The 25,756-nt window shown below is 37.1% G+C and overlaps 1 protein-coding gene across 1 annotated transcript in view; it reads right to left on the bottom strand.

Moving 5' to 3' along the window:
* Positions 1-561: 561 nt before the first annotated feature.
* Positions 562-25,756, bottom strand: part of gpc5a (glypican 5a) — a 193,967-nt gene continuing 168,772 nt past the window's right edge. Inside the window, exon 9 of the mRNA XM_084715467.1 lies at positions 562-1,236. Coding sequence (XP_084571593.1) covers positions 1,085-1,236 — 152 coding nt within the window. The 3' untranslated portion in view covers positions 562-1,084. The remainder of the gene's footprint in view (positions 1,237-25,756) is intronic.

Genomic DNA, 25,756 nt, shown 5'->3' with positions numbered 1-25,756 from the left:
ACTTGACATTAACAACATAACCTGTCAGTGTCTTTGTTATGACATCTTTACATCATCAAACTGTTTAGCTTTATCACTGGGTTTTTGCTCCCGGCACTCTGGGCTGGGTCAACTAATTAGGCGGCTAGCTCTACAGCTACCTGAGCTATTTAGCTAACGCCAGCTACAGATAACAGCAGACAGCAGTTAGTCTGCTTTTGGCAACGTAGCAGTAAACTAGCTAACCACTATCTGTCCATCGAGCAAAATCACCTTGTGGCTACTTGTTCATCAAACTGTCCTTATGACATTTAATGACATCTATATGGCCAAGTCCAAAATATACCACTTTATTTGAGGTCAAGGAAAGTATTCCTGATGGCCAGAGTTAAAAACAACCACATATGACAGTATGATGCGATGTTAAAGCAGAAAGTAAAACAGTTTCATTAAGTTAAATAATGTCACACTGTCATAACAAAGACACTGATAGTTGTCACAACAAAGACATTGAGAGGTTAATGTCAAGCTGATATCTCAAACACTGTCAACTTTGCATTAAAAATGACATAACTGAAATGACATAATTGTATGCACACCCTTTTAAATGAAGTGTAACTAACCGTCTAGATTACTTGACAGCAGCTGTAAAACCCCATTTCAAAAGAGTACATCATGTACTGTTTAGAGTGCATTGCAGTGTTGTATGCACAAGCAAATTACTGCTTATATACATCTACAGATCATATATATTATGTGCAGAAATACAATTAAATTAATACCAAACTTTTACAACTTATGCTGTATTTAGTTTTGACATCGGCTGTTATAAATAAGTCATTATTAGTGTTAAGGAATGCCAGGTAACTGATAAAAAATAATTAATATTTGCAAAGCTGAACCAAATGCTGTCTTATATATAAGCCACAGTGTCTTGAATTTCCACACAAACATTAATTAGTGTTCACTCCTACCGTGTCCCGCACTGTGTGGAAGTGCTGCTCCACTACATAATGGAGCTCATTACGTCCACTGGCCCTTTCATTTCTGGATTAATAAGCTTGAAATCAAGTCCTGAAAGTTTCACGCTGCAAAAGGGCAGCTGTTACAAGGCCAGGAGCACGTGTAAACAAGGCAATATCAAGACCCAGATGGCTCCTGTCAGTCCAAGGCTCCTGGATCTGCCCTCCGTTTCTGAATCCTCAGCAGGCAGAGAATGATGATGATGTTTGTGATCGCCGGTCACATCTGGACTCACTGATGAGAGAACAAAAACAAAACGTGTCTATCAGATGGACACTCATTATCAATATAACACCATCACGAAGGCATTACTATTTGCCATGTTAACTTGTAGGACAAGGCTGTCAACAAATCCCATGAAGACACCAAAAGTAACATTGCAATAATCAGTGTCTCAATATTTCTTGATTTCCCATTTGATCTCATCAGGGACTGTACTTAAGAAGTGGTTGTAGCTTCTGAAGCCCCTAACTCGAGGCTTCAAAACAGAAATCAATGTGTGATGTCATGGTGGCTACGTCGACTTGTCAAATACAGTCTTTTGAACTTATTGAAGAGGCAAATCTTTAAAAAATGTCTCAGAAACAAACGGTTTGATCTTTTAAAGTAGCTCAAGAAATTACAATTACAGCAGTTGGGCATTGTAGTTTTTAGGAAGAGGAGAGGAGTAAATAGTGTATTTGTTAGGGACTATTTTCAGTGGTGGATTAATACACATTTGGTTTATCTAATGAGTACTGAGGTCGAGATGAAATGGAAAATGCCTTTTTTGGCTCTTTTAAATGACATCCTAGTCATATTGTGCACCTATTTAACAATATATAGCAAAATACAAAAAATACACTCCTTTATATTCTTATATCACAATCCAATCATGTTCACATTCTGTAAAAGTATATAGGACATGTGCTTAAATAGGCCTGAACCAACCAGTTTCAACCAATAATATCCTGGCATCCACCCATCAATCAGTCTTAAATGTTTGGCGACACAGAGCTAAGATTCATTAGTTAGGTAGTTTATAACAGCAAAGTAAGTTCTTAATGTTTGTTATGACATGCCCACTTCAAACATTATGTCCCACCTTCCTTTTCCTGTTTCACTCAGAAATCTAGATACTAGATACAGATATGTAGCCCATGTAATGAAGGAAGATGCCATCCAGTTTGGCTAATTTTGTGTTTTAATAATTTTTGGCCAACAATTGGAGGAATAAGCTGAATCACATTTGGTTGTACATAAAATACTTAAAGTAGGATCAATTCATTGTCGGTTTTGGACGTTTCATGGAATTTGTTGATGGTGGAAAGATACAGACTACAAATCAACAGGTGCAGTTGTAATAGTCATGCTGAGGGAAAGTTAATTTTAACTCAATCGTGATTGTTCTTGATTATGTTGCCCTTTTGTACTGTGATTTAATGTAAACCCTTGCTACACAACAAATTTCTCTGAGAGGGCAGTAAAGATAACCTTAAACTGATTACAAACTGAACGAAAACTGAGCTTTAACAATCATTTTCTTGAACTCCAAGTGCCTCAAAGATTTACACAATTTATCATTTTAGAACTGACACGTTTTCTGGTTCGGTGTATTTTCTCATCATTATAACTGTAGCCATAATTCTTCACACATCTTTCACAGATGCAATACATTAGTGTTTCAACTAAATCATTAAAGGTGTTTGTCAATTTTCTACCATCCTATTTATAGTGATCTGATTCAACTCTGGAGTACTTTGTGCTCTTTTATGTCAACAGCCATCAGTGTGTTTCTTTGTGAGGAATATTTTTATTTTTATTTCTGCATAGATTCCAATTTGTCGAGGCTCTGATTCAGCACCTCTGAAAGATGCAAATATTATTATTTATTCATATTCAGGAAAATGTGACATCAGTGAAGATTATGACAAGGATAAAATTATTTTTAAGGCTGAAGTGATGTCTCGTGTTCTGTTGTGAACTGTCTGCTACTATTTATTTATTTATTTTTGATTTTGATTTTATGTTTGAGTTAAACTTCAAAATTAGGATCCCAGAGAGAAACTGTTTCTCAGGCCACAGCAGCAGACAGGACAATGCAAAACTTAGACATAGTCAAACACATTGAAGAGGGTTGTAGTCTCTGCGAGGCTTGTCTGTTAAATAATGTGAGCACACCAGCCTGTCTGAGTCCTAAACCCTTGATGCAGTGCTTCACAATCCAGCAAAGAGTTTTACTTTTCACACTTAAATTTTACAACCAAGAAATCATAGAAAAATACAACATTAACGGAATAAAAGATTTGTAAAACAACACTGAACAACCTTAATTCCTTAAGCAACACAAGCACTGTTGATCCTTCTTACATAAGACATAAATGTTTGCAAGAAAATATTTTATAGAAGAGAAGATTTAATGCAGAAAAGACAGAAAACTGTGGAGGAGTGAAGGGTATAACGTGCACAAAGGTCCCCTGAAAGAAAACTATGTTGCATTATTTAGTATGTGTCTACTACTAGCTCACCAGGACACTTCACTTGGGAACTCTCAGCTTATTCTCTTCTCTCCACATTACATGTACACAAAGTAATTTCTGAGTCTAATGTTTCTTTCTCTTCAAATTCTTCTACTGGGTCACATTATATGTAAAGACACATCACAGACTCCCTCTATGCAGATGATATGCTGCTTTATATCACAATTACACACAATTATCCTGTCCTGCTTTAGTACAAAAGTACCTGATGCACTGTGCATTCAAATTTAAAACAAAAATCGGTCTCTCCAAAATCAGGTCACTTTTAAAGAATTTATCGGAAAAAGTTCAATATTATAGTTATTTTAAGGACCTAGATTATGGTTCTGACTAAGGTTGCAATATGAGCACTTTCTGCAATTTATCATTGGTAAAGATCAATTCATTTGTGAATTATTTAAAAAAAAAGTCTGCTTATACCAGACAATAACAAATGTATTGTTTACCTTCTCAATCAAAGCTTTATTTCCACAGCAACATATTGCATATTATCTGATGACATCACATAGGTTATGAAACATATAAAGACATAGACTTGAATATCAGATAACATGTGGAGCACACTCATTAAAAATCAATCAGTAAATAAAAATGAAAATAATATGTTATATTTCAGATATTTATTTGATAGTAGATTAATTGCATTTAATTTGATAGATCAGATTCTTAATGACCAATAAATTGGTAATTGATTAATCGTTATCATCCATAGTTCTGACTGTTGCTGGAAGTCAGTTTTACATCTGATCCAATACTCCTGCTATTTTAGACACATATAATGCAGAGGTTGCACTGTTTATACAAATATAAAATTGTGTGTATCTGCTCATTTTGCTGTATGCATTTGCTGATGATGCTGTAGTCCTTCACATATTGTCACTTTCTGTTTACTCAATACAAATTACGTATTCAAACGACCTTCATCCTAAAAACATATTTAACATACAAGGACAACAAACCGGGCTCCTTTGGGAGCACAGGATTAAACTTAGCCATCATAGCAAAATATTTATTTATTTGTTTTCAAAACATTAGGCCTATTAGTTATGTAATTAATTGGGAAAAAAATATTATTTTCAGAAAATTACAGATAATTTGCATATTGTGTTAAATGTAAAAAGACAGAGCGCATGAAGAGATCTGTCTGCCGCATTGGTGTCTGTCTCCCTATAGTGTGTCAAGCTTTAAATTAGGACTCATGGCAAACATGAACTCAATAAATAAACACTTACATCTATTAACAAATTATTCCTGTTTTTACATTAAACCCTTGTGTGGACTCCCCTTCTTGTCACATTCTTTGAGCCGGTTTGTGACACGCTTCAAGGTGCATAACTAAACTCAGTCAAACCACTTCATAACAATGAGTAGATTTGTAAGTAGATTGCTGTCAATCCATCAAAGATGGGGACAAATGTTTAAAACTCTGTGTAGATCCTTGACTAAAACTGTGTGTGAAAAAGTTCAATTTGACCAATCGTGTTTCATTAGCAAGGTTCGTCAACAGTAATCACGGCAGTTGTTGTTCTGTGCGAACATTATTGCTCCGGCACCAGAAATTCATCACATGTACCTGTAAACTCAGTTTATAAATGTGACATTTTACAGAATACTACAATAAATGAAACTGGCAAACAACCTACACAATGTAATACTGCAAGGTCACATCTCTCACCTTATATTTGACATCTACCTAATAATTTCATCTACAACTATCTTTTGAGAACGGTGCTCACGCCTGGTCTGAAGTAGGTGCACACATTCTCACCACACATTGTTCTTCTATAAATATCAGTTTCTGTGGGAGAAAAGGTTTGTTTTTGTGCATACGCTTTGTTTATACATCTGGCCCCTGAACTCCTTCTTTCAAACTGTGGGTTACATTTAGATAGAGGAAGATAAGGTACAGCATAGATAAGGTGATTATTCAAGGAGGTCTTTTGTTAATTTTGTTTTTGTCTTCAATAGAATTCAGAGTGAGGAGTGTGATGAATGAAGACAAAATACTGGACAAACAGAATATGAGATATTGGGCCTCATGCAAGGAACCAATTATAAACAAATTTTCTCCTATTTTTGTTTGTATCAATAATTTGTTCTTATTTTGTTTGTACCCACTGATTTCAGGGATTCACCAATGTTTTCTTTCTTTTGTTCTCCTCTTTGATTACAGAAAACTCGAGTAGCTGAGAGCACTCTTCCTACATTGTTTTCACAGTCCACTACTTGCTTGTCTAACACAAGGTAACACAAGTTTAAAGAATATTTAAGTATTTAATAATAAAAAAAACTATGCATCCAGAGGGGCACCTTTAACTGTTAACAGTTTAAGGTATCATGGTTTACAAATCTTCCTACATGAAGGCTTTTTCCTGCTTCAAAGATTTACAGCTTTTATCTATTTTATATCATCTTATGTTCAACATTTTAGGGATTTTACTGTTGATTAGACAAAACAAGTAATTTGAATACGTTTATGAAGCCCATAAACTGACATAATGTAATATAAATTTATCAGACTAGTCAAAAATGTAACTATATTTATAATTGAATTAATAATGCTGTTAAAAAATTTAAGAAATTGTAAAAAGAAATACGACGTTTTTCCTTTAAGCTATAACCAGTTGGTAACCTCCCAAAAGCTTTTAAGGCTTTTTTTTTCCCCTTTCCCATAAACGTCTGATAAAAATAAATAACAATTTAACTAAATTAATTTAATTCTAAGTCTTATTTTTTAACTCCTTCATTCTTTCACTTCAGTTACTTTGCATCTCTCTGCTGACACAACATCATAATATATGTTTTTTTAATACTGCTTTAGTCTTCTTCTCACAGCCTTGTATCTTCACAGGAAATTAAGAGAAAACTGAAGACACATTTTATTGCATGAGGCCCAATAGAACAATGGCATAGATTTTTTTCCCTCTAACCTTCACATTAAAAACCCCAAAGCACCTGCACTTGAACTCAAACACCCCCAATTGTCTCCACCATTGAAAATTACACCTTAACAGCCCCGGATATCAATTCAGACAACTGTACCACACCGGCTGTCAACATCCATCTTGCTGTTCACATCTCTTTGGAGGCCTCAAGAGCTGAAGGGGGAGCTGTGGGGGGAATTCACTGTCCCTTCCTGAGTGAAATAGAGCATCCTCTTTAACCCTGCTGGTGTTACCTCGGTACACCTCAGACTCCATCCTGGTTCATCCCTACAGGGAAGGAGTAAAGCTGAGCCCCGATGGATAACCAGCTGCTCCCGCACTTTCGAGTTTCTCACTTGGGCCCAAGGGTCATAAGTCTGTCATGGACAGGATTAGTCTAACCCAGAACCTTTCAGAGTCTATAAAGGTGCGGTTATCAAACTTTATCTTACTAGAAAAAAATAAGACTGGCTGCTGAGGTCATTTGTACTCTGTAGACTTGAATTCCACTTTTTATGGCACAGCAGAAATAGCCTGTAATTCCATTCCCCAATGTGGGATCCACTACAATTACTTGTTGCTGTAATGTCTGAATTTCCCTCGGAGGATCATTAGAATCTAATCTAATCTGGTCTAATCTATTTTATCTGATCTAATCTCATTGTTTGGCATTAAATTGAAGTTTATGAATAGCCACTTTTGATTTCTACCTTGCAGGTTTCACCACATTTGGATTTAAAGAAAGAAATGTTTATTCTTCACTGCCTTGTCTACATGTTAAGGCCCCATACATGAGCTAGTGTTCTGAGTGTGGCCTGAAATTAACTACGTATTGATTCACTGCCGAGGAGTCCCCAGGACAGCTATTTGAAGGTCTGCAGCTCACAAATAGTCTGTCTGAGTTTTGTACCCAAGAGCATTGAACTTCAACACCTCAATCAATTCCTCTTACTGAAGCTTCAAGGTTTCTAAAGCAGAAACAAGCTGTAGACAAAATGACAGAAGGTATCTTTCAGATGTATAAATTCTGCACCACTGAAACCACTTTTTTAAATTTTAACTGCAGAGGAAAGGTCAAGCAACTCATGCTGCAAAGATAAAACCTCAAAGAAAAGCAGATTTTTGCATTAGATTGTGAAGGTGTACATAATTAAGCAGCTACTGCGCGTACTATCACTTCATGTGGATAAGATCCAGTTTAACATCACATTACTAACAACTTCCCTTTATATTTTTTTACTCAAGTTAATATAAGGGTGTTGTGTGATGGTCAGAAACCTTAGCTCTAGATAAATCTGTGAGCTCATGTTTCATTTGCTCTGGCAGATACGTCTGGCCACCTTCCTGTTCAGACAATTTATACCCCTCCTGGATCTCTTCGGGCCAATCACAAGTGTTTATCTAATATGGTACGATGACTGACAGAGGAGCGTCATTGGCCCAGATTTGAAAAGTTTTTTGCCAGGCCCACAAAACTCAGATAAAACCATCAAACTAGGCACACTGAATATGAATCAAGATTCTGTTACTGCATTGCCTATTTCAGAAACACATTTTAGTGTACTATTTAGCTATAATCTGAGAAAGTATGGCCCCAACTTGCATGTGGTACATCACAGATTTCACTGCTCTGATTTGTTGTAGGCAGTGGGCAATTTGAAGGAGGATGCCATCCCCACTTGTTACCAAAATCCCCCTTGTTGACCTGCCATCCCCTCTCTCCATCTCCTGATAGGCCTGGCAGAGAGAGAGAGAGTAGATAAAGAGGGATGTTTAGTTGAATACGTTCAGGGCTGTACTGTGCTATGAAAAAAATCAGTCTGTGCAACGAATGAAATGACCACTGTAGCATCTGTATGACACAGCTTTGCTAAGTGTGTGTACCTGGGTAAGGTGCCAGGTACATTAACTATCACTTAAATATATGTTGTGACCCATTTTAGCATTGATGTTAGTCTAGTCTGCCTGACTCATTTATCTTTTATCTGCAAGTCTGAATGTATGGCCCTGACCAGGGCTCTGAAATACCATAATAGGCTGTCATTGTGCCTTTTTCTCAGTTCATCTACCCCAGTGGTTCCCAAAGTGTTGGCCAGGGCCCACTGGTAAATCAGAACTAATTAAACAAAGCCATGGGATTTAAATTATGTTCTATTTTTCATTTATCTGACCATGTTTAACACCTGTTAAACCATGTTTGGTGACCTGTCACATTAACGCCAGAACAAATCTTATATCTCGTCACTGGTACGATTATTTTTGTGTGGTGATCATAGCTGTGATTAAAGATTTGGGTGGGCCCCAAAAGATTTTCAGATTTCAAACTGAGCCTTGGCAATCTTACATTTGGGAAAGGCTGATCTATCCTTTAAAATATGCTACATACTCTAAAAAATATGAGTTGGGTCACTATAAGCAGGTTGCTAGTGGCCATTCCCCTGTTAAAATTAAGCAGTCAACTGCTGGTTGTAGGTCTATCCAACTGTGTCCAGAGGCATTCTGGTCTGCACCGAGATACTCCAGACTAATTTGCATTTGCGAATTAGTTGAGTGATTCCAAGCTACAGAAGACTCCTGGAGGAAGGAGTGAAGACACAACCGTCACTTAACATTGCAGATTTTTCTATTAGGGCTCTATTGGGTTTCACATGTACAATCAGGTGACAGGAGGTTGAGACCGAAGGAGGAAAAACAGGATGCAGAATTGGACTGTGCTCCACTTCGATGATTAAATATTCTGAAAAGCTGCACCCAGCTGTGCGTTAAAAATAATCTTTAAAATCTTGAAAAAAAAAAAACCTCTCAAACTAACATATAAGTAATGGAGGTCTCTTCATTTGACACACACACATACTTGATTACAAACACAGACATGTACATGTTACCTAATATCTCACATCCACATGCAGTATTGACTCTGACTGCATTGCAGCTATTAATAAACATCATCACGGCTGAATATTTTGGCTATAAGTGGGCTTTTTCTGTGAATGTTAATGAAGGTCCAGACAAAAGAGCATATCACCCTTCTGAAAACACCACTATATCCTCTGTGTACCAACCTAACAGTGCATACATGTGTCTTGCGCTTCTGAAGTGTTTCAGGCCGTGGCAAATTCAGTCTCCAGCAACTAATGGGTGAAAATAGCTATAATGGTCTCCTTTTTTTTTTTTTTTTTTAAACCAAGTAGACAAATTTGCTTGGAAAGTGCTGCAGTAATGACATGTTTTAGTAAACTCTCAGCAGAGAGGTTAGGATGTTTGAAAAGGTGCTTGGTCTGAAAAGAGACATAGGTCAGAAAGAGAGGCTTACAACTGAAGTGAAATCAATAGAAGCTGATTCCTGAGGACTTGGACCAACAATGATCAATACCACACTAAGTGCAGCAGGAAAAAACACTGCAAAACAACTGCAGCAATGGAAAGAGCCTTCTGTGTGATTATATGAGGGTCAGCATTTAGAGATTTATGTCCACATCTTGAGCTGGTCTGTTTGACTAACAAGGTTATTATAAACACCCCAAGTTTGGCAAACATCATTACAGCTTCTACTCCTTCAGTGTGGCAGTTTATTACTATGAAGTGGTATCCTACATGGAAATCATCAGATCCTCTGTCACTCTCTGTTGGTTCAAGGTGCTGAAAACAGTTTAAAATCCATTATAAAGGAATAGGATGGGTCAAGTTTTGCCTAATACTGTATATTAGTAAATACTTAAAAGACTGTAAGTACTATTGCAGTTCTCTCTGCCTGGCTCACAGACTGTCATTCATTTGGCTGCCTCACATGAGTTCACAGATTGTGTAGAAATCAGGCTGCAGAGAAGGTTATATGACTAGTGTTTTATATTAGGATATAAGATTTGCATTTAGGGTTAGGAGTGTTACCAAAAAATATATCTAAGTATTAAGGCAATTTGGGTAGCATCAAGAATATTGCTAAAAGAAGTGATCCACCTAACATATTATGGTATACAATAAGAGAAAACTCTGAACATACAGTATATGTTCATCCAAGCTTAGTTTTTTTACTTTACTAAAACATAATGAGGAGGTTGGGATGGCTGTAGCTGCATCTGACCGTTTATGAAGGCCAGTTAATCCTCAAATGTGATTGGATGTTAAGTGTCAGCTGCCAGCTGAGCAGATGCATCAATGATCCAATGATAAAGAGCATGAATGAAACAGCAAAGACTGATCAGCTAATTTGAGCAAGACTTCTGTGCTCTGTCTGAACCAATACAAAACTCCAACAATGCATCAATACACGCCAGAGGCTCGGTGAGTTTCATGTTTTCGGATCAGATAAAAGAATTAAATGCTACTCTGATCAGATCAAACAGGCTCATCATCACGCTGAAACAATGCTCTTGACATTTTGGCAGCACAAAATCTTTTTAAAAAGATTTTCGAGGCATTTTTGTCTTTATTTGACAGCACGACAGTATAGAGAAACAAGAAACTGACAGGAGAGAGAGAGAGATGATGACAAATGACAAAAGGTTCCTGACTAGACCACCAGGATATCTCAGTAAAAGATTTTTAACTGAAAATGTTTTATTTATTTATTCAATAGCTTGTCTCATGTTAAATATAGAATTTTAACTTGCATAACCAGTAAATATAGCTGTCATATCTTGGAGGGAAATATGATATGTACCTCTGAAAATGGGAGACTGAAGGTATTGAGTCTTACAAAATGCAAATACTGAAGTGTAACAGATCCCTTATGTTATGCATGTGCAAATACGCTTTGACTACTCCCACCTCTGTGTATTTGGCAGATATATTTGTTACTTTTGACAGAATTTCTCCTGTTTGTCACGGTGTCTTTGCAACTAATTAAAAAAAAAACAGGTAAGAATAACACATATCAGACAATGTAAATGTGAATTGGCTTCCACTGGGGTTATTTTTGTTTTCAGGAGTAAACAATCTCTTTGTGAAAGAGCTGGGACCCTTCAGCTTGCTGTCGACTCCCGCCTGTGGGGTAGGAGCCTCACCACCATTTAACCACATTGATTTCTGTGTTATTTGACAGTGTTATTAGACTGTCTGCTGCCAGAAATAAACCTGAGCACTGAACCTGAGAGAAGTCGCAGAATCTTCTTTTCAGTCTGCTGTGAACAGGTAAAGTTAGAGGGATTACAGCAGCACATAAGAAGAATATTAAGACATTTTTTATTCCTTCTTTTCCTAAATGTTTCAATATAGTTTGATGGTAAGAAGGTGAGTAAATAATACCGCAGTATCCAGACTCAAAACATATTTTTGAGTTAATCCCAAGTAAGAATCCAACATTAATAATACAGATGACAGCTTTTATTTGAAACAAGCGTTCTTGAACTAGAAGAGGTCTAGAGATTTCTTTTGTAATCTGTGTATAGAAGTGTAAAAATATGTGTGTAAATACCTGTGTTGTGAAGGTTTGTTTGTGTGAAGCGTTTCCCCAAAGCTTTCTTACACCAACTGTGTGATTACACAACTGCTAAACCGTATGTTGTGGATTATGCCACCTTCTTCTTCAAAAAACAGCATTCGCGGTGTAGCAACCGCTATTTTTCAAAGAGAGGTGACACCTTTTGTTAAAATTAAAACACATAACAAAAGAAAGTGGGAAGAAAAGTGTGAATGCTACGACTTGGGATTCGATTAAAGTTTGGAGTGAAAACAATAAAGGGAAAAAGGGAAAACACTTGCAGACGTTTGATAAATCATGCCCCAAATCACAAACCTGTCTTCTACAAGCAGCTGCTGTTGATAATGATACCTTTGTTCTGGTTGGGGGATTCATTTCTAACTTCTGTGTTGTATTGCTATTGACAAGTTGTTTTTAAAGCAATGAAAATGAATGCGTTGTGAAAAATACATTAGTTCTACTGTTGTTTGTTGTGTGTGCCAGTAGTACATTAATAGTGTATATCAAGTGTGTTCAAAGTTTTTTTTATTTATTTTTTTTTATCAAAGGTCCATTTATAAATTATCCATATGGTCAGAGGTTTGAACAATGCCAACAGATGCAGAAACAAATAAAAGTCAAGAAAAAGTTGTGGAAACTGTAACAAAGACTTCTGAGGGGAAGTGTCCACCAAAGTGTTTTTTCCTGAGGCCAGCGTATTTTTGAATTTTTTTTTTTTTTTTCAAATGGGAGTGCCTTGTGTTGACACTCTGCTACAAATATCCGCAGCGTGATGAGGCAACGAGTGTATATTCTTCACTGGGTGAAGTGTATAACTGTGCTTTTAACTGTCACATTTTCACCAGCTGTCCACTCACAGGACTCTGGCCAACTTCAACTCTTGAGCCAAACAATGGTTCTCACCGGAGTTGTTTCCTCACCCACAAAATCTCATGAACCCAAATAGACCATCGGGTCCATCCTCTCTCCCTATAAGCTTCAACCTTTCTCTTATCCAGAGTGAGTAGGCTACACTACCCTGTACTGACATTTTTAACTTCAGTATTTGTTTAAATGATCTGGGAAAATAGGGTACTTGAAAAAACATAAATTAATGGTAACTTCTGCAGATATTTAGTATTATAGCAACCAGAGTGTCTCAGCTGAAATAATGCTGTGCCTCCAGTGTGCCCTCATGCTTTCCCAGCTGGGAGTTTTCAGAGGAGCACCTGGTGATTTCAGCTGGGAAAAATTGCTTTGGTGGACACAAAGCCTAACATTTGACAGCCCATCATAGAACAGAATACATTCAAACGGTACCTTGAACCTGGACACAAAAGATGTGACTGCCAGATGGAGGCAGTTATCTTACTGTTGGACAAGCAGCTGCTGCAAGAGTTTCTCACAGTGTCCATTTAGTCTTCTGTGATGATTCTCTGATTATTCTCTGGTATTACTGGAAACACCTCTTAGCATAACACAAATACATTTGTACACTACATTTCTGGCAAAATAGAAGTTAACATTATAGTGACATGTATGATTCCAGTGAATCATTTCCAGTGAGGAACATGCTGTCTTCACTCAAAGATATTTTTGCAGAGGAGCACAGAGGACAGATAAGAGAGCTTCATCACACTGTGCAACATGGACTAACAAGTCAAACCCTTCAAACACTCAATAGAGACAACTGGACAGTCTCTCAGCTCTCGTAGTGGCATTACTCATCGCCGTTCAAGCGACTGCCTTGCATTTAGAAATTCCCAGATAATCAATAGGCGGCAAAACCTCCAATTGTCTGGCATGACAAGACTAGAGGCAACGAAAATCACCTGAAGCTCAATATCAGCAAAACCAGTGGGCTTGTGGTGGGCTGAAATGCTTCAATATGGACGTTGCTGCAAAGAAACGAAGAGTTTTAAAATGCAGATGCTTCACATCTTCAACCCAGCAGCACTAAAGATCTTTGTAAACACCACTGTTTCGAGATAAGTGGCATCAGTTCAATATCTAACCACTTGTGAAATAATTGTCACGTTCTCTCCCTGTGTTCCTGAGTTATGGCGTTGAATAATGGCCAGAAGTGTTTTTGCAGAACATTATAATGTCACAGTGAAGTTGACCCTTAACCGTTTGGATATTAAAATCAATTCTGGCCAAAAATGTATTTTGTGAGGTCACAGTGGCCTTGACCTTTGACCATCAGTTCATCCTCAAGGCCAAGTGGATGTTTGTCCTGAAGTTGAAGAAATCCCCTCTGGGCCTTCTTGAGATAATTAACCGAAAAACATAATGCCTCTGGTCACAGCTGACCTCAGTCACAACCGCCGCCAGCAAAAACATAAAGCATAAAACTCAACATTAAAACATTCAGTCAGGTCAGATTTATTGCATAACATATCAGTAATAACTATGTGGACACGTTCAATAACACTAACAAAGTTCAAACACAGTTATGTTCTCACATAACATGATAAATCGCACAATCTGATCCAGATTAAGCGGCCCGACTCGGTATATTCTTTCTGTTTGACTTCATCATCCACTACAGCTGATAAAAGCTCTTTGAGTGCGGCTGCCATTTGGGAACATTTTTATCACATCATTGAGATGAGGTCCTGTCACAACATCACACTTAATAACAAACCTTTCATAAAGTAATGTGTTTTGACGTTGGGAATTTATCTAAAACGTGTATCTTTTTCTTGCTTTTCTTTGTCATTCAGCTATTTTAGTAACTATACATGTGGTTAAATTGTAAACTATTTCATGTACCATCCTGAACCATTTCTCAGTGGAGTTGTTTTTCATATGACTTAATCTCCATATTTAAATATTCAATGTTTGTTACGGCTCACAAACTTGAATACAAATCTACGCGTCACAGTGGGTGTGTTGCTGGCATTTGTTGCATTTTACCCGCACAGGGTTAGAGTGCGACTCATTTTCACCCCAGGATTGTCAGGCCTCAGCACACTTTAGTTTACAACCAATTATACTCTACAAATACATACAGGCTGCCCGTTTCTCCAGATTAGCCACTCCCTGTCTGCCCTTACATTTGAACTGGTCCTGCTTGTGGAGAGTCTGATACACGCAGCATTTAGGAGTTTACCAGACACAAACTCGATGTTGTCGTCCTCTCTGGTATCTTCATTAATCTTGTCTGTAAGGAGCCTATTTCTGGAACCTGTCCCTATCATTTGCCACAAATAGAAAAATGTCTATGTCATAACAGATGCTTGTGTCCCCTATCCTGTCCATCAAATCAGACAGCATAAGATGGGTGCGAGCTGTCATCATGCCTCCGATGGTGATGTTTATGTCTTGTTTTAGCGCCTGTGCGGCTGCAGATTTCCCCTGAACAAGTGCTACATCATCAGTGATCGCAATCTAATATCTTCGTCCTGCACCATCGCTTCCAAAGGCCATAACAGCGAGGGGACACAACAGCTCTGCGAGAAACGCTTCACTTTACGACCCTGTAGTCCATGATACAGGAGGCCTTGAGAAAAGAATGGTTTAATTCTCACTTACGCACTTCACTACACCTGCATGCTCGCCGTGCGCGCAGCTAAGCCTCTTAAACTGAATTTTAATGATCAGCGTATTTCCCAATCTATCTATGGCACATAGAGCATAACAAGCAGGATAAGTGTAAATAAAGAGACACATGCATATTTCTGAGCCAGTTGTTTTTCCTCAGAATTGTTTTGTTTACACAAGAACTAGATCAACTGAGGAAAGCAGCTAAATGAAGAGAAACCACCTGAGACCTCTTGGAGAGAAGGCTGAGTGCTCCCATTCTCAAACAGAACAATTGAATATAGCTCCGCGCTGGAGACGGCATCCCCTTTCAATTAGATTCAGACGCCTTGAGAAAATGGAATAAATTAACTCTTTATCCACAAAAATCATATCATTTTGCACAATTCCATTCATTTACATCCTCTGTACAATTACAGCATTTAATGAATAGCCTGTTTATGATGATTGATCCTCCGTGAATGCTCCTCTTCCTCAGTGCGTTGACATAATCAGGAAGCGTCACGTCTGAATTTTTCAGCTGCCATATGTGTTTATTGCGTAGCAGTGCGAGAAGAGGAGGCAATATTAGCGTGCAACACCTGAAGTGGGTTCATTAAACAGAATCGAAACTGAACAAAGGATCACACTTACACTCCTAGAGCACCCACAACACAAAATCAGCTGTGCTTATTTCTCTCCACAGTCACACAAATGCACAGCATGGTATACAGCTGAAATATTAAAGGATGAGGCTGGTGTTGCGTCGACATTTTATAGCCATGCTAGCGACATGGCTGTTGGGGTGGCAAAGACGTTCTGTTAGTCAGGTCACCACTTGAAATATCTTGACATAATGCAGTGGTTCTCACACTTTATTTCTGACATGCCCCTCTTTCAGAGGCTGATGAAAGTTTGCGCCTCCCCGCCCCACATTTTTTATCAATCAATTAGGGCCCAAGCACTTAATGGTTAAAGTACACTAAAGGGTTTACTCAGATTATAATTATTTTTCTTATTCTTCCGCTTCTTCAGTCATATTTTTGAGGGGCTAAATGTGTTCGATGGCAAGTGAAACTTGGCACACACGTTAGTTGTGGTGAAAAATTTCATCTGATATAGTTTTTTGACTTTTTTGTTGGTCACTGTCACTGTGCACTAGGTGTACGCTAGGGCACACTGTGTTTAACATGAGTGATATAAATATATCACAATATAAATAATATATATAAAGGGTAATTAAAATTAAAAAAGTAGTTTCTCTAAACAGCTAGGCAGTGTAATTTTTTAGCAAAAATTGTCAAACTAGAATAAACAGTGTGTTTGCTGGGGACTATTTTCACTATTTATTATTTGCATGAGTGAGTATTTATCACGGCAGCAGGTCAGTGTTTATTGTGAGTCAATCACACAAAGTACTGTGTGTGTGTTCATGGTAATGATGAAATGTGTCACCTAGTACAATTATGTGGCTGATGTGTTTTTCAGGATTTGACTACACAGGAAATACTTGCTAGAAGATTTTGAAGGCAATAAGCAAAATATCACATATCACCTGACTGATCTTTTAAAAAAGACACATACACTGTTTCTAACAACATCATGTCACAAAATGACAAAGAAGTCAAAAGTATGAAGGCATTTCTAACTGTCTCCTAAACAGCGGCTCAGTAACAGCTCTGGCCAGAGACAGCTTGTCCCCTCAGTGAAAAGCAATCATAGACCGGCCAGGTTGGTAAACACAAACACACTCTGTTTACTGACAACTCATCACATGACTGTTTGGATGGAGAAGATAAAACAAACAGATATCTATTGCTGCCTTTTTTTTTTGGCTGCCATCCTGTGAAGTTACCCAGCACAGTTAACTATCTACATGGCATCAAACAGATAAAAAAAAATTGGAGTAATTACAATAAGAATAAATCATCAAAGTAAAATTATTCGGAAATGTCTGTGCAGTATTGAATATCTAAACAGAGTTGTGCTCTCCTGCCATAAACATCGTCTGACAGTCCTTTAATAGTCCGATCACCTTGAATCAGGTCAACCTGTCTTTTGTCTGATTTAATTTACCTCCTGTACTTAAAGCTAAGTATTTCAAATGTCTGCTCTGACCCCCAATAAAACCAGCATCCATCCTGTTTGTGCAATTATAGAGAAAAGCAGGATCAATGGAATCTAATTTAAGGCAGAAGCATTATTCTAAAACAGAGCCCGGTGCATCTCTGCATGGAGCCAGCAGGATGATTAAGTGCCTTGGTTATATCCTGTATAGCTCTGCTGCACATGCCACAGTGAGAGTGTTCATGTCCTGGATCCCATCACCCCAGCCTCTATTACATCCTCACAGCAGTCAATACTGGGCTCTGACCGCCAGTCAGTCACTCTCAGGTTGCACACACAGGCAGAATACAAATCAGCTCAGAAAACTCAAAGCTCTGCATCCGCTCTGTGTCCACACCTTTTCTTAGCAGGCTGCTGCTCAGTCAGACCTGAGCCCACAAATGTGCTGTGTCACAGAGAAAACTTTATATATACGTAAAGAGGAAAATAAGGCACGAAATCACAGCGGACATGAGCTGTTAAACTTGGGTCGCACTTTATTTTACAGTACACAAACAACATGCAACATGCTGTACTCATATTTTATTAGATGGAAACTAGAAATAATGTTATTAGACTGGAAGCAAACACAGCTATACTCAAATTAGACACCATACACCTACACTACACCTCAGTACACTAATAAAATGTGACAAGCTTACTTTGTATAAAATTAGACATGTTCTTTATTCAACAGTATTAGTTCCTTATTAGAGTTTATTATAGAGCCATTAGGAACACATTGCAACAGAACTGTATTGTAAACTTGAGTGAAATCACATATATTCTTCTTTATCTGGTCCCATACAGCTGCCATAAAATCACATTATCTGCCTGCAATATCACAATAACTCTTTTGGCCTTTACTTGGTAGATCTGGTTCATTTATTCTTTTTAAATGGGGGAGTAGCAAATATGTGATTGTAGTTTAGTTTACAATACAGTTATTTTGTAATGTGCCCCAGTTACCCTCTAATAAAGTCTGATAAGGGTCTAATAACAGCTCTAATAAAGAACATACTATTTCTATTTTTATGTCTAATTTCATACAAGCTGTATGACTACTGCTTGTTAGATCTTAGTGTACTGTGAAATACAGTGTGAGCAAAATCTGGAACGAAACGGCCATAAATACATATAAAACATAGCTCCACATGTAACTGGTTATTATCTTATCAGTTGTTTACAGTTTACTATTTTCTGACATTTGTAAACTAAATGATAATGAATTAATCAATAATGAAAGCAGTCTAGAAGATTGGGGTGTTAAACTACAGTCAGTGCCAATATAATCTTTTATTTACTTTAGTTGAATTTATTTCAGTCATTTTTCAACTTACAACTCAAACATATATGTAAATAAATCAAATTAAATCAAGGCAAGTTATACTGACCCATAAGGTGTAGGTGAAGCCTTACTTTATTATTCCCACCCTTTTTACATTAATTATAATGTATGGATCACTTCAGATTTATACAATGAAATCGATCATATATGTTTATCATTGCCTGAATCTACTGTTTTGAGAATAAGATTCATTTCTTGTGTTGATCCCTGGCAAATGATAAAATACAGGCTCAAACCAACCCTGTTAATATTGTATCACATGGAGTCAGAGAGTGTTAACAAAAGGAGGGGATGTGTTAAATTTTTCATGCACAGTTCCTTTTTCCACTGAGGAAAACAAAACATACGGGCCTGATCAAATTGACATGCACTGGTAAAGGTCTCTGCAAACCTGCCCTTCTCCGTCTCCTTCCTTTTCCTCACCAGCAGCGTCTTGTATCACTGGAGTTAACCCTCACTAAAGTCATGCAACAGCAAACTAACAACCTCTGGCGCCATATAAACAGGACAAGGTCATACAGCTATTTTATCTCCGTGCTCAGATATACAATATATCTAACAGTGAATGGCGACATTAAAGGCCCTGCAAACCAGTTTTCTAAGTCACCTTCTCCTTCTGAGCAGTGGAGTCCCACATGAAGGCTACAATTTCTGCCAAATTTAGAACAATTTTGGTCATTTTAAAAGAGATTTTCTGTATTTTGTTTTGTCTGACCTTTTGTCACTGGTTTGAGGTTGTTTAGTAGTAATACAAATACATGACATAGTAATGTCATGTATTTCATTGTTTCATTGTTGTTCTTACATTATTGGGATGTAGCAACATTTTGATCTAAATGTGATGGGATTTGTGTGGTTTCTTATGTTCTGCCAATCAAATCTGATTGTGATCCGAGTCCATCACAAGGTTTGTTGTTTGCAGGTTGATTTTTGGCTTTTTATTTTGCAAATTTAATGGTCTGCCTCCAAAGCCCAATCAAGGGCGCAGTACACATCCACTGAGCCGAAGAACGAGTGGGAGGAACACAGCTTGTAGGGTGAGAGTACCAGAATATCAACATCTAACATAATGATTAAAGAGTTTATTTTAACCAAACCAGAGCTGGTGGTTGGAACAGAGGTAAGCCTCGTCAAGACAGTTGGGGTGGGTTTTATTTTGTTCTGTAAAGTCTGAATCAAGTGTGTTTTACACTGATTTATTTATTTATTTATTTATTTATTTATTTATTTATTTATTTATTTATTTTCTTGTGAGGGCAGTTTGAACAGGGAGTTTCCCACTGCCCAACTGCATTGCTTGAGGTGGTTGAGCCACGCAGAGTGAAGGATAGGTATGAAAAGGTTTGTAAAGTGATTATTATTTATGACATATAATCATCTCTGTGTAGCCATACCACAAAACTGGAAAATAATCACAGAAAAAACGGCATGCTGTCTCTGTGTTAGGGACACAACATGGATGGATGTGTCTGTTTTAGATGCATGTAAAAAAAAAAAGAATATCTGCTGCACCAGGAGCAAAACAGACAAATGGGAGGATTTCTTGGACAAATGTGTCCCAAGGGGAAAAGTTTTTACATGCAACTAAACAGCTAATTTTGAATGTCGCCATTAGAATGTTACAACTAAAACTAATCTACAAATATTTGGCTACCTAGATATATTTGATAGGTATCAGGTACTCATCTCTTTTGATACTGTAAGGAAGTGGTATTTTTCGTGGATTAAAGCTGAAGAATGGATTTATCTGTAGAAAACATTCTTTTATTGTTGTCCTTGGACTATACTGTTTGTTGATTTGAGGGTCGAGGTAGATGGAAAAGATCTGAATAAGATCATCATTATGATGGTGAAAGCATTTGTATTTAGAACCACAAGGAGACAGCAATTAGGCATTGAATATTTCGAAATGTTTCTGAAGTATTGGTGGTTCTTTATAAGGCCGTAAATAGAAATAAGGAACAGAATTTAATTTTTGAATGTGGGTCGGACACATTGTGTCAGGGCGAAGGCTGGAGTTAAAACTAATTCTTAAAGTCGATAAAGGTGAATTAAAGGTGTGTTTGTGTACAAAAACATGTGTATGTGTCAATATGATAGTGATAATAATTTAACATACTTGTATATCTTTACTGCAGAGTTTCTATTAATGCAAAACAGAATCTTCTGATTTGTAAAAACACTTTTTTTTTGTTTGTTTAAGGGGAGGTGGTGGTGGGATTCACATAGTTCATAAAACTTTAAACTGAAAAAAATCAGTTATAAATAAAAAGAAAGAGAGACAGGATGAAAAGTCCAGCGTGAGGATGTGAAAATATGTTTCATAATTAATTATATGGCAATGTTAAATCATTTTGATGCTACGGAGTCACAACAGTTGCATTTCCAATTAATATGTGAATAGAAAATAATCATTTGCATGACTTAACATGACTACCAGTATAAACCACACACACTTCCAGTCTTCTTTCCGAGTACAGATACAGAGACAGATAATTTTGTTGGTTGAAAAGATAAAGATACAAATAATGAGGTGTTTTTAAACATTTTCATGCAGAAATGTTACATGTTGCACCTTTAAACTCTTAATAAATGAAACTAAGGATGTCTATTTCTTAACTCTGATTGTTGCTTAGTTAGTCATAAATATTAATTTGTAGATAAATATTCAAGAGTTAAACCAAGTTTTCAGGCATAGCTTTTTGTGTGCTTGAATAAAAGCAGAATCAGTCCTGCTGAAAAACATCTCCCTGCATGATTAACAATGTCTTATGTAACTATCAGTCAAATGTTATTGAGCAGTTTCAGTGACAATGAGGTGGGAATGCTTCTTTTGACAAGTGTTGAGGGGACTGTTGACTGTGAATGAAACTCAGAGGGACGTGTTGCACTCTGCTCCAGCCTCACAGCGTTATGTACGGGTTGGCTGCTGAGCTCAGCATGGCGTTAACCACATCAGCGACAAATTGGAACGCAAAGGTGTAGGTTGTGTACATGAGAAAGGATGCACACACAATCAGAAAAGAGCTCATTAAAATAAAGCAGGAGATTGCCAAGTCAAGCAGCTCAGCATCAGTTCGACAGGTTATAATGAAACACCTCGATCAAGAATTATTTCATTGTTTGAGCAATCAGTTCATGTTAGCTTCAGAAATAATGATTTTTGCTCCTTAAATTATTCCTCAAAGGTGGCCCCGTGTTAACCAGTGAGGAGATGATCTGTTAATTAGCATGACGCATCACAACCAGATATTAGTCTGTTCACAAAACACAATTTGCATAATAAGGTTTTTTGAATTTGCACTGTTCCCTCTCTTATTAACCTTCCATTAACCTTTAGATAAACATACGCAGCTCTGAGCACTATTCCCTGGGATCACACACCAAAAGGCTTGGCCCAAATTCATCAGACCAGCTGTGGAATTGCTTATGGGTGATTAGGCTACTGATAGCTGCTCGCCTCGCTGAAGATGAAGATCTTGTAGAAGCTGCTCAGGAGCGAGCAGGTTACAACACAGATAGAGCATTTTTTTGAGTCTGCACGTCTTCGTTCACACAGTCAGTTTGAGGGATTGACTGATGATTGGTAAATCAATATGAGAGGAAACACTGATGTGACAATTCTGAACGCTGCGTTTCTCAACTAAAGCCTTGATGTTATGTTATAAGAAAGAAAGAAAGAAAGAACGTTTAGTCGCGTCTTGTGGAAATTCTCCAGAGGATCAAAAAGAAGAGAGATTATGACGCTTTCGTAACTGCTGGTTTTGTATAAAAGGTTATGATGATGTTTGGCCTGGACCTTTGTCGGCAGCATTTATTGAGAGAATTCAGACAAATAATGGCAGCATTTCAAAGCTTAAAGAAAAGCTGAAAGACTGTAAACAAAAAACACAAAGAGACAGACCTTCTAGACCTCCAGGAAGTATGTGCACCATTAGGATTTCATAACAGAGATGACTGATCTTTTAAAAGATTCAATAAGACAGTAATTACTCAATATTTGAGTCGCTATATATATATAAATATATATTTAATAATGGTCATTTCACAAAAAAAACAGCAAAACAAACCAGTTTTCTCTGATTCTGATGCATCAGAGACACAACTGACTACATCAAAGATGAGGAAAAAGAAAAAAATATGTCACATTATATATCACAGGAAACATCAGTATTTTCTGATCTGTAGACCCCACTGGCACTATGACATTATTTGCCAGAAATGTTACATATAACGATTCATATATGTGTTTGCTGCTCTGTCAACACCATGATTAAGATTTAGTTATGTTTCGACATAAAGACTATGAATATGTAGAAGTCCACCACTGCAGGTTTAATGTTTTCAACCAAAGTCATTGTTTCATTTTAACGTAACGTGAATGATTTCTGCCTTAAGCAAGTATTTTTTCAACCTGTTCTCACTCACAGCTCGTCAAATACAGACGCTTTATCACCAGACTTTCAGCGCAGCAGAAAGAGAAGGGAAGCCTGTGTCTGGAGGAGGTGGAGTGGCTGGATACAGGCCAAACCAGGGTTCATGTCCCATGTGAAACCAAAATGTTTTTTTGTTTGTTTGTTTCTTTATTAGATTCCCATTAGTTACTGTATGGTAACAGCAGCTACTCTTCCTGAAGTCCCTATTAATATTTTAACAATACTCCAATAACAGAAAATATATTAATACACGTTTAACTTTCATACTCACAATAAGACAGTAAAATAAATAGTGGATGGAGATTCTGGTTCTAAAACTTAAGTCCATGCAGAAGCGTCTTAAACCTGCATGCTGTCTCATGGTCAGCAGGGGCGACTGCACTGGTTTCCACTTGGTTCATTAACTCAGTGAACAGTTTCAATGACTAGTTTCAAGTCTTCTTCAATACAGCATAATGTTCATTTTGTAAATTATGAGTCCATTTGGAGTAAAATAGATGGTAAAGCTGCCATGTGATTGACAGGTCACATTCAGTGAGCCCGTCCAGTGCACACAGTCAAACTAGAAAGTGTGGATCAAATATGGATCAAGGTGCTGTTACTGCATCGCCTATTTCTCATCTCAAATGTTTTGCACATTATAGAGGCATATTTTAGTTTAATGTTTCATTGCAATACGGGAAACTTTGTGCCCAGGCAGGCCATCATTTTTTCTTGCTGAACAGACAAGCCAAAACCAACGAACACCGCCCAAGTTGCTGTAGGTCACCACTCAGCTCCATGTTGTCGTTGGGTGCCAAAAATCCAAGATAGCGCCCATAGTGCCAAATCTTAACACCTTTGTCATGAAACAAGCAAGTCAAAGGTGAGAATTACGCTTTATCAGAACAATGTTTTTCAGTTGGCGAGAGAAAAGACTTGAAAGAGGAATGATGAGCTAAGTGGCTGGTTTGTCAAATGCATGTCCCTACCTCTGATGAGGCCACTTCTTTTAGCTTTACTTTGGAAACTACAGCTTTTTATCCCGTGTGAACAATCTCTATGGGGAACTTCACATGTATGACCTAACTGCTAATGAGAGAACCTGCAAGGTTCCAAGGTGTTTAATAGTAAAGCACAAAAATAGTAAGTAAATTAATAAATGAACAAAGAAGAAGAGAAGAGAGCATGTCGGTCCCATGTGTGTTTCTTTTTATAGAGCAACAAATTTCATGCTTGATAGGACAGATGTGCGCGTCTTTTAAGCTACTATTATGGCAATTATATGCAAATCCTACAGCTTTGAATACAAATAAGTATTTACTTGAATTGAATTTCTTGTCTTAGCACATACGAATAGCCCCTCTTGCAGCATAATAAGGCTGCAAACACTTGATCACTAAGTGCATATACAACTTGCATGGAGTGCTTACAGGGTCACGTCTTTCTGAGAAGCTGCAGGGAATTAAATGGCGAGATTGAACGTTCCTTCTGTTTGTCAGAAGAGAAATGAACGCTTATAAAACACAGTTATATACGGCTTCTACAAGGGCATTTCATTTGCATAAAGAACTAGAACTACTGATTATGGACAATTGCTATGTATAAACTGTACTGACCTTGCAGGCCTGATATAAAAAATAAAAAAAATTAAAAAGTTTAGTTGTTAGTGCAAGTGCCTCCTCCACATTTCTAAATTATATTTCACACTAATTACTGTGTTGTGCTGTTCCATTTGTTACATATTTTTTTTCTCGTAGTTTTATCCTTATTTTTTACCTTTTTAAAAGAATTTTGTAACACTGGTTCTGATAAATAAACATGATTATGTATTGCAAAGCTCCCATTTATATTTTGTGGTTTTTTTTATTAGATACACCTAGCTAAAACTAATGCAGTCTAACACAACAGTCCTGCAATAAACCCTGCCTTCATGTAAGTTTTATTTAGAGAGGTGACGATTCAGCTTACGACGACTACTACTACTACTTATAATAATAATTATAATCTTTATTTGTATAACACCTTTCATAATAATGTGCAGATCAAAGTGCTTTAAAGTATGGCATTTACAACATGATGCAATAGCATTCTGAAAAAGTAGAATAAAAAAACATAGCACAAAAAAAGCAACCCTCCTGTCTCAGAGAAATAATTTTTACATAACTTAGTTGTTTTTATAATTTCGTTGTGGTGTGGTTGTGTCAAGACTCCTGCAACAAAAGGACTTGGTTATGATTGGGGAATTTGGATTTTGGTTAAATGATAATAAATAAATCTCATGTCTCAACTCACTGCTGACTTTTGAATAATGCTGTCACTATGACTGGATAGTGTATCTTATGATTGCTTATTTTGGTGGAAAAGACATTAATTATCAGTGGCCATTTTATTGATATATTCAGTACAGTATTTCGTCATTATGTTACAGAAAATGTAATTCAGTGACCATTACATTTTCCTAAAAATGTGCATTTGCAAATTAGTTATATATAAAAATTAGGAGACAAGGCTAAAAT

This window comes from Lutjanus erythropterus, chromosome 1, assembly GCF_056507025.1.
Source record: "Lutjanus erythropterus isolate fLutEry1 chromosome 1, fLutEry1.hap2, whole genome shotgun sequence".
Classification (NCBI taxonomy): domain Eukaryota; kingdom Metazoa; phylum Chordata; class Actinopteri; order Lutjaniformes; family Lutjanidae; genus Lutjanus; species Lutjanus erythropterus.
The sequence above is the reverse complement of the archived record's forward strand: the minus strand, read 5'-3'. Positions and strand labels throughout refer to the sequence as shown.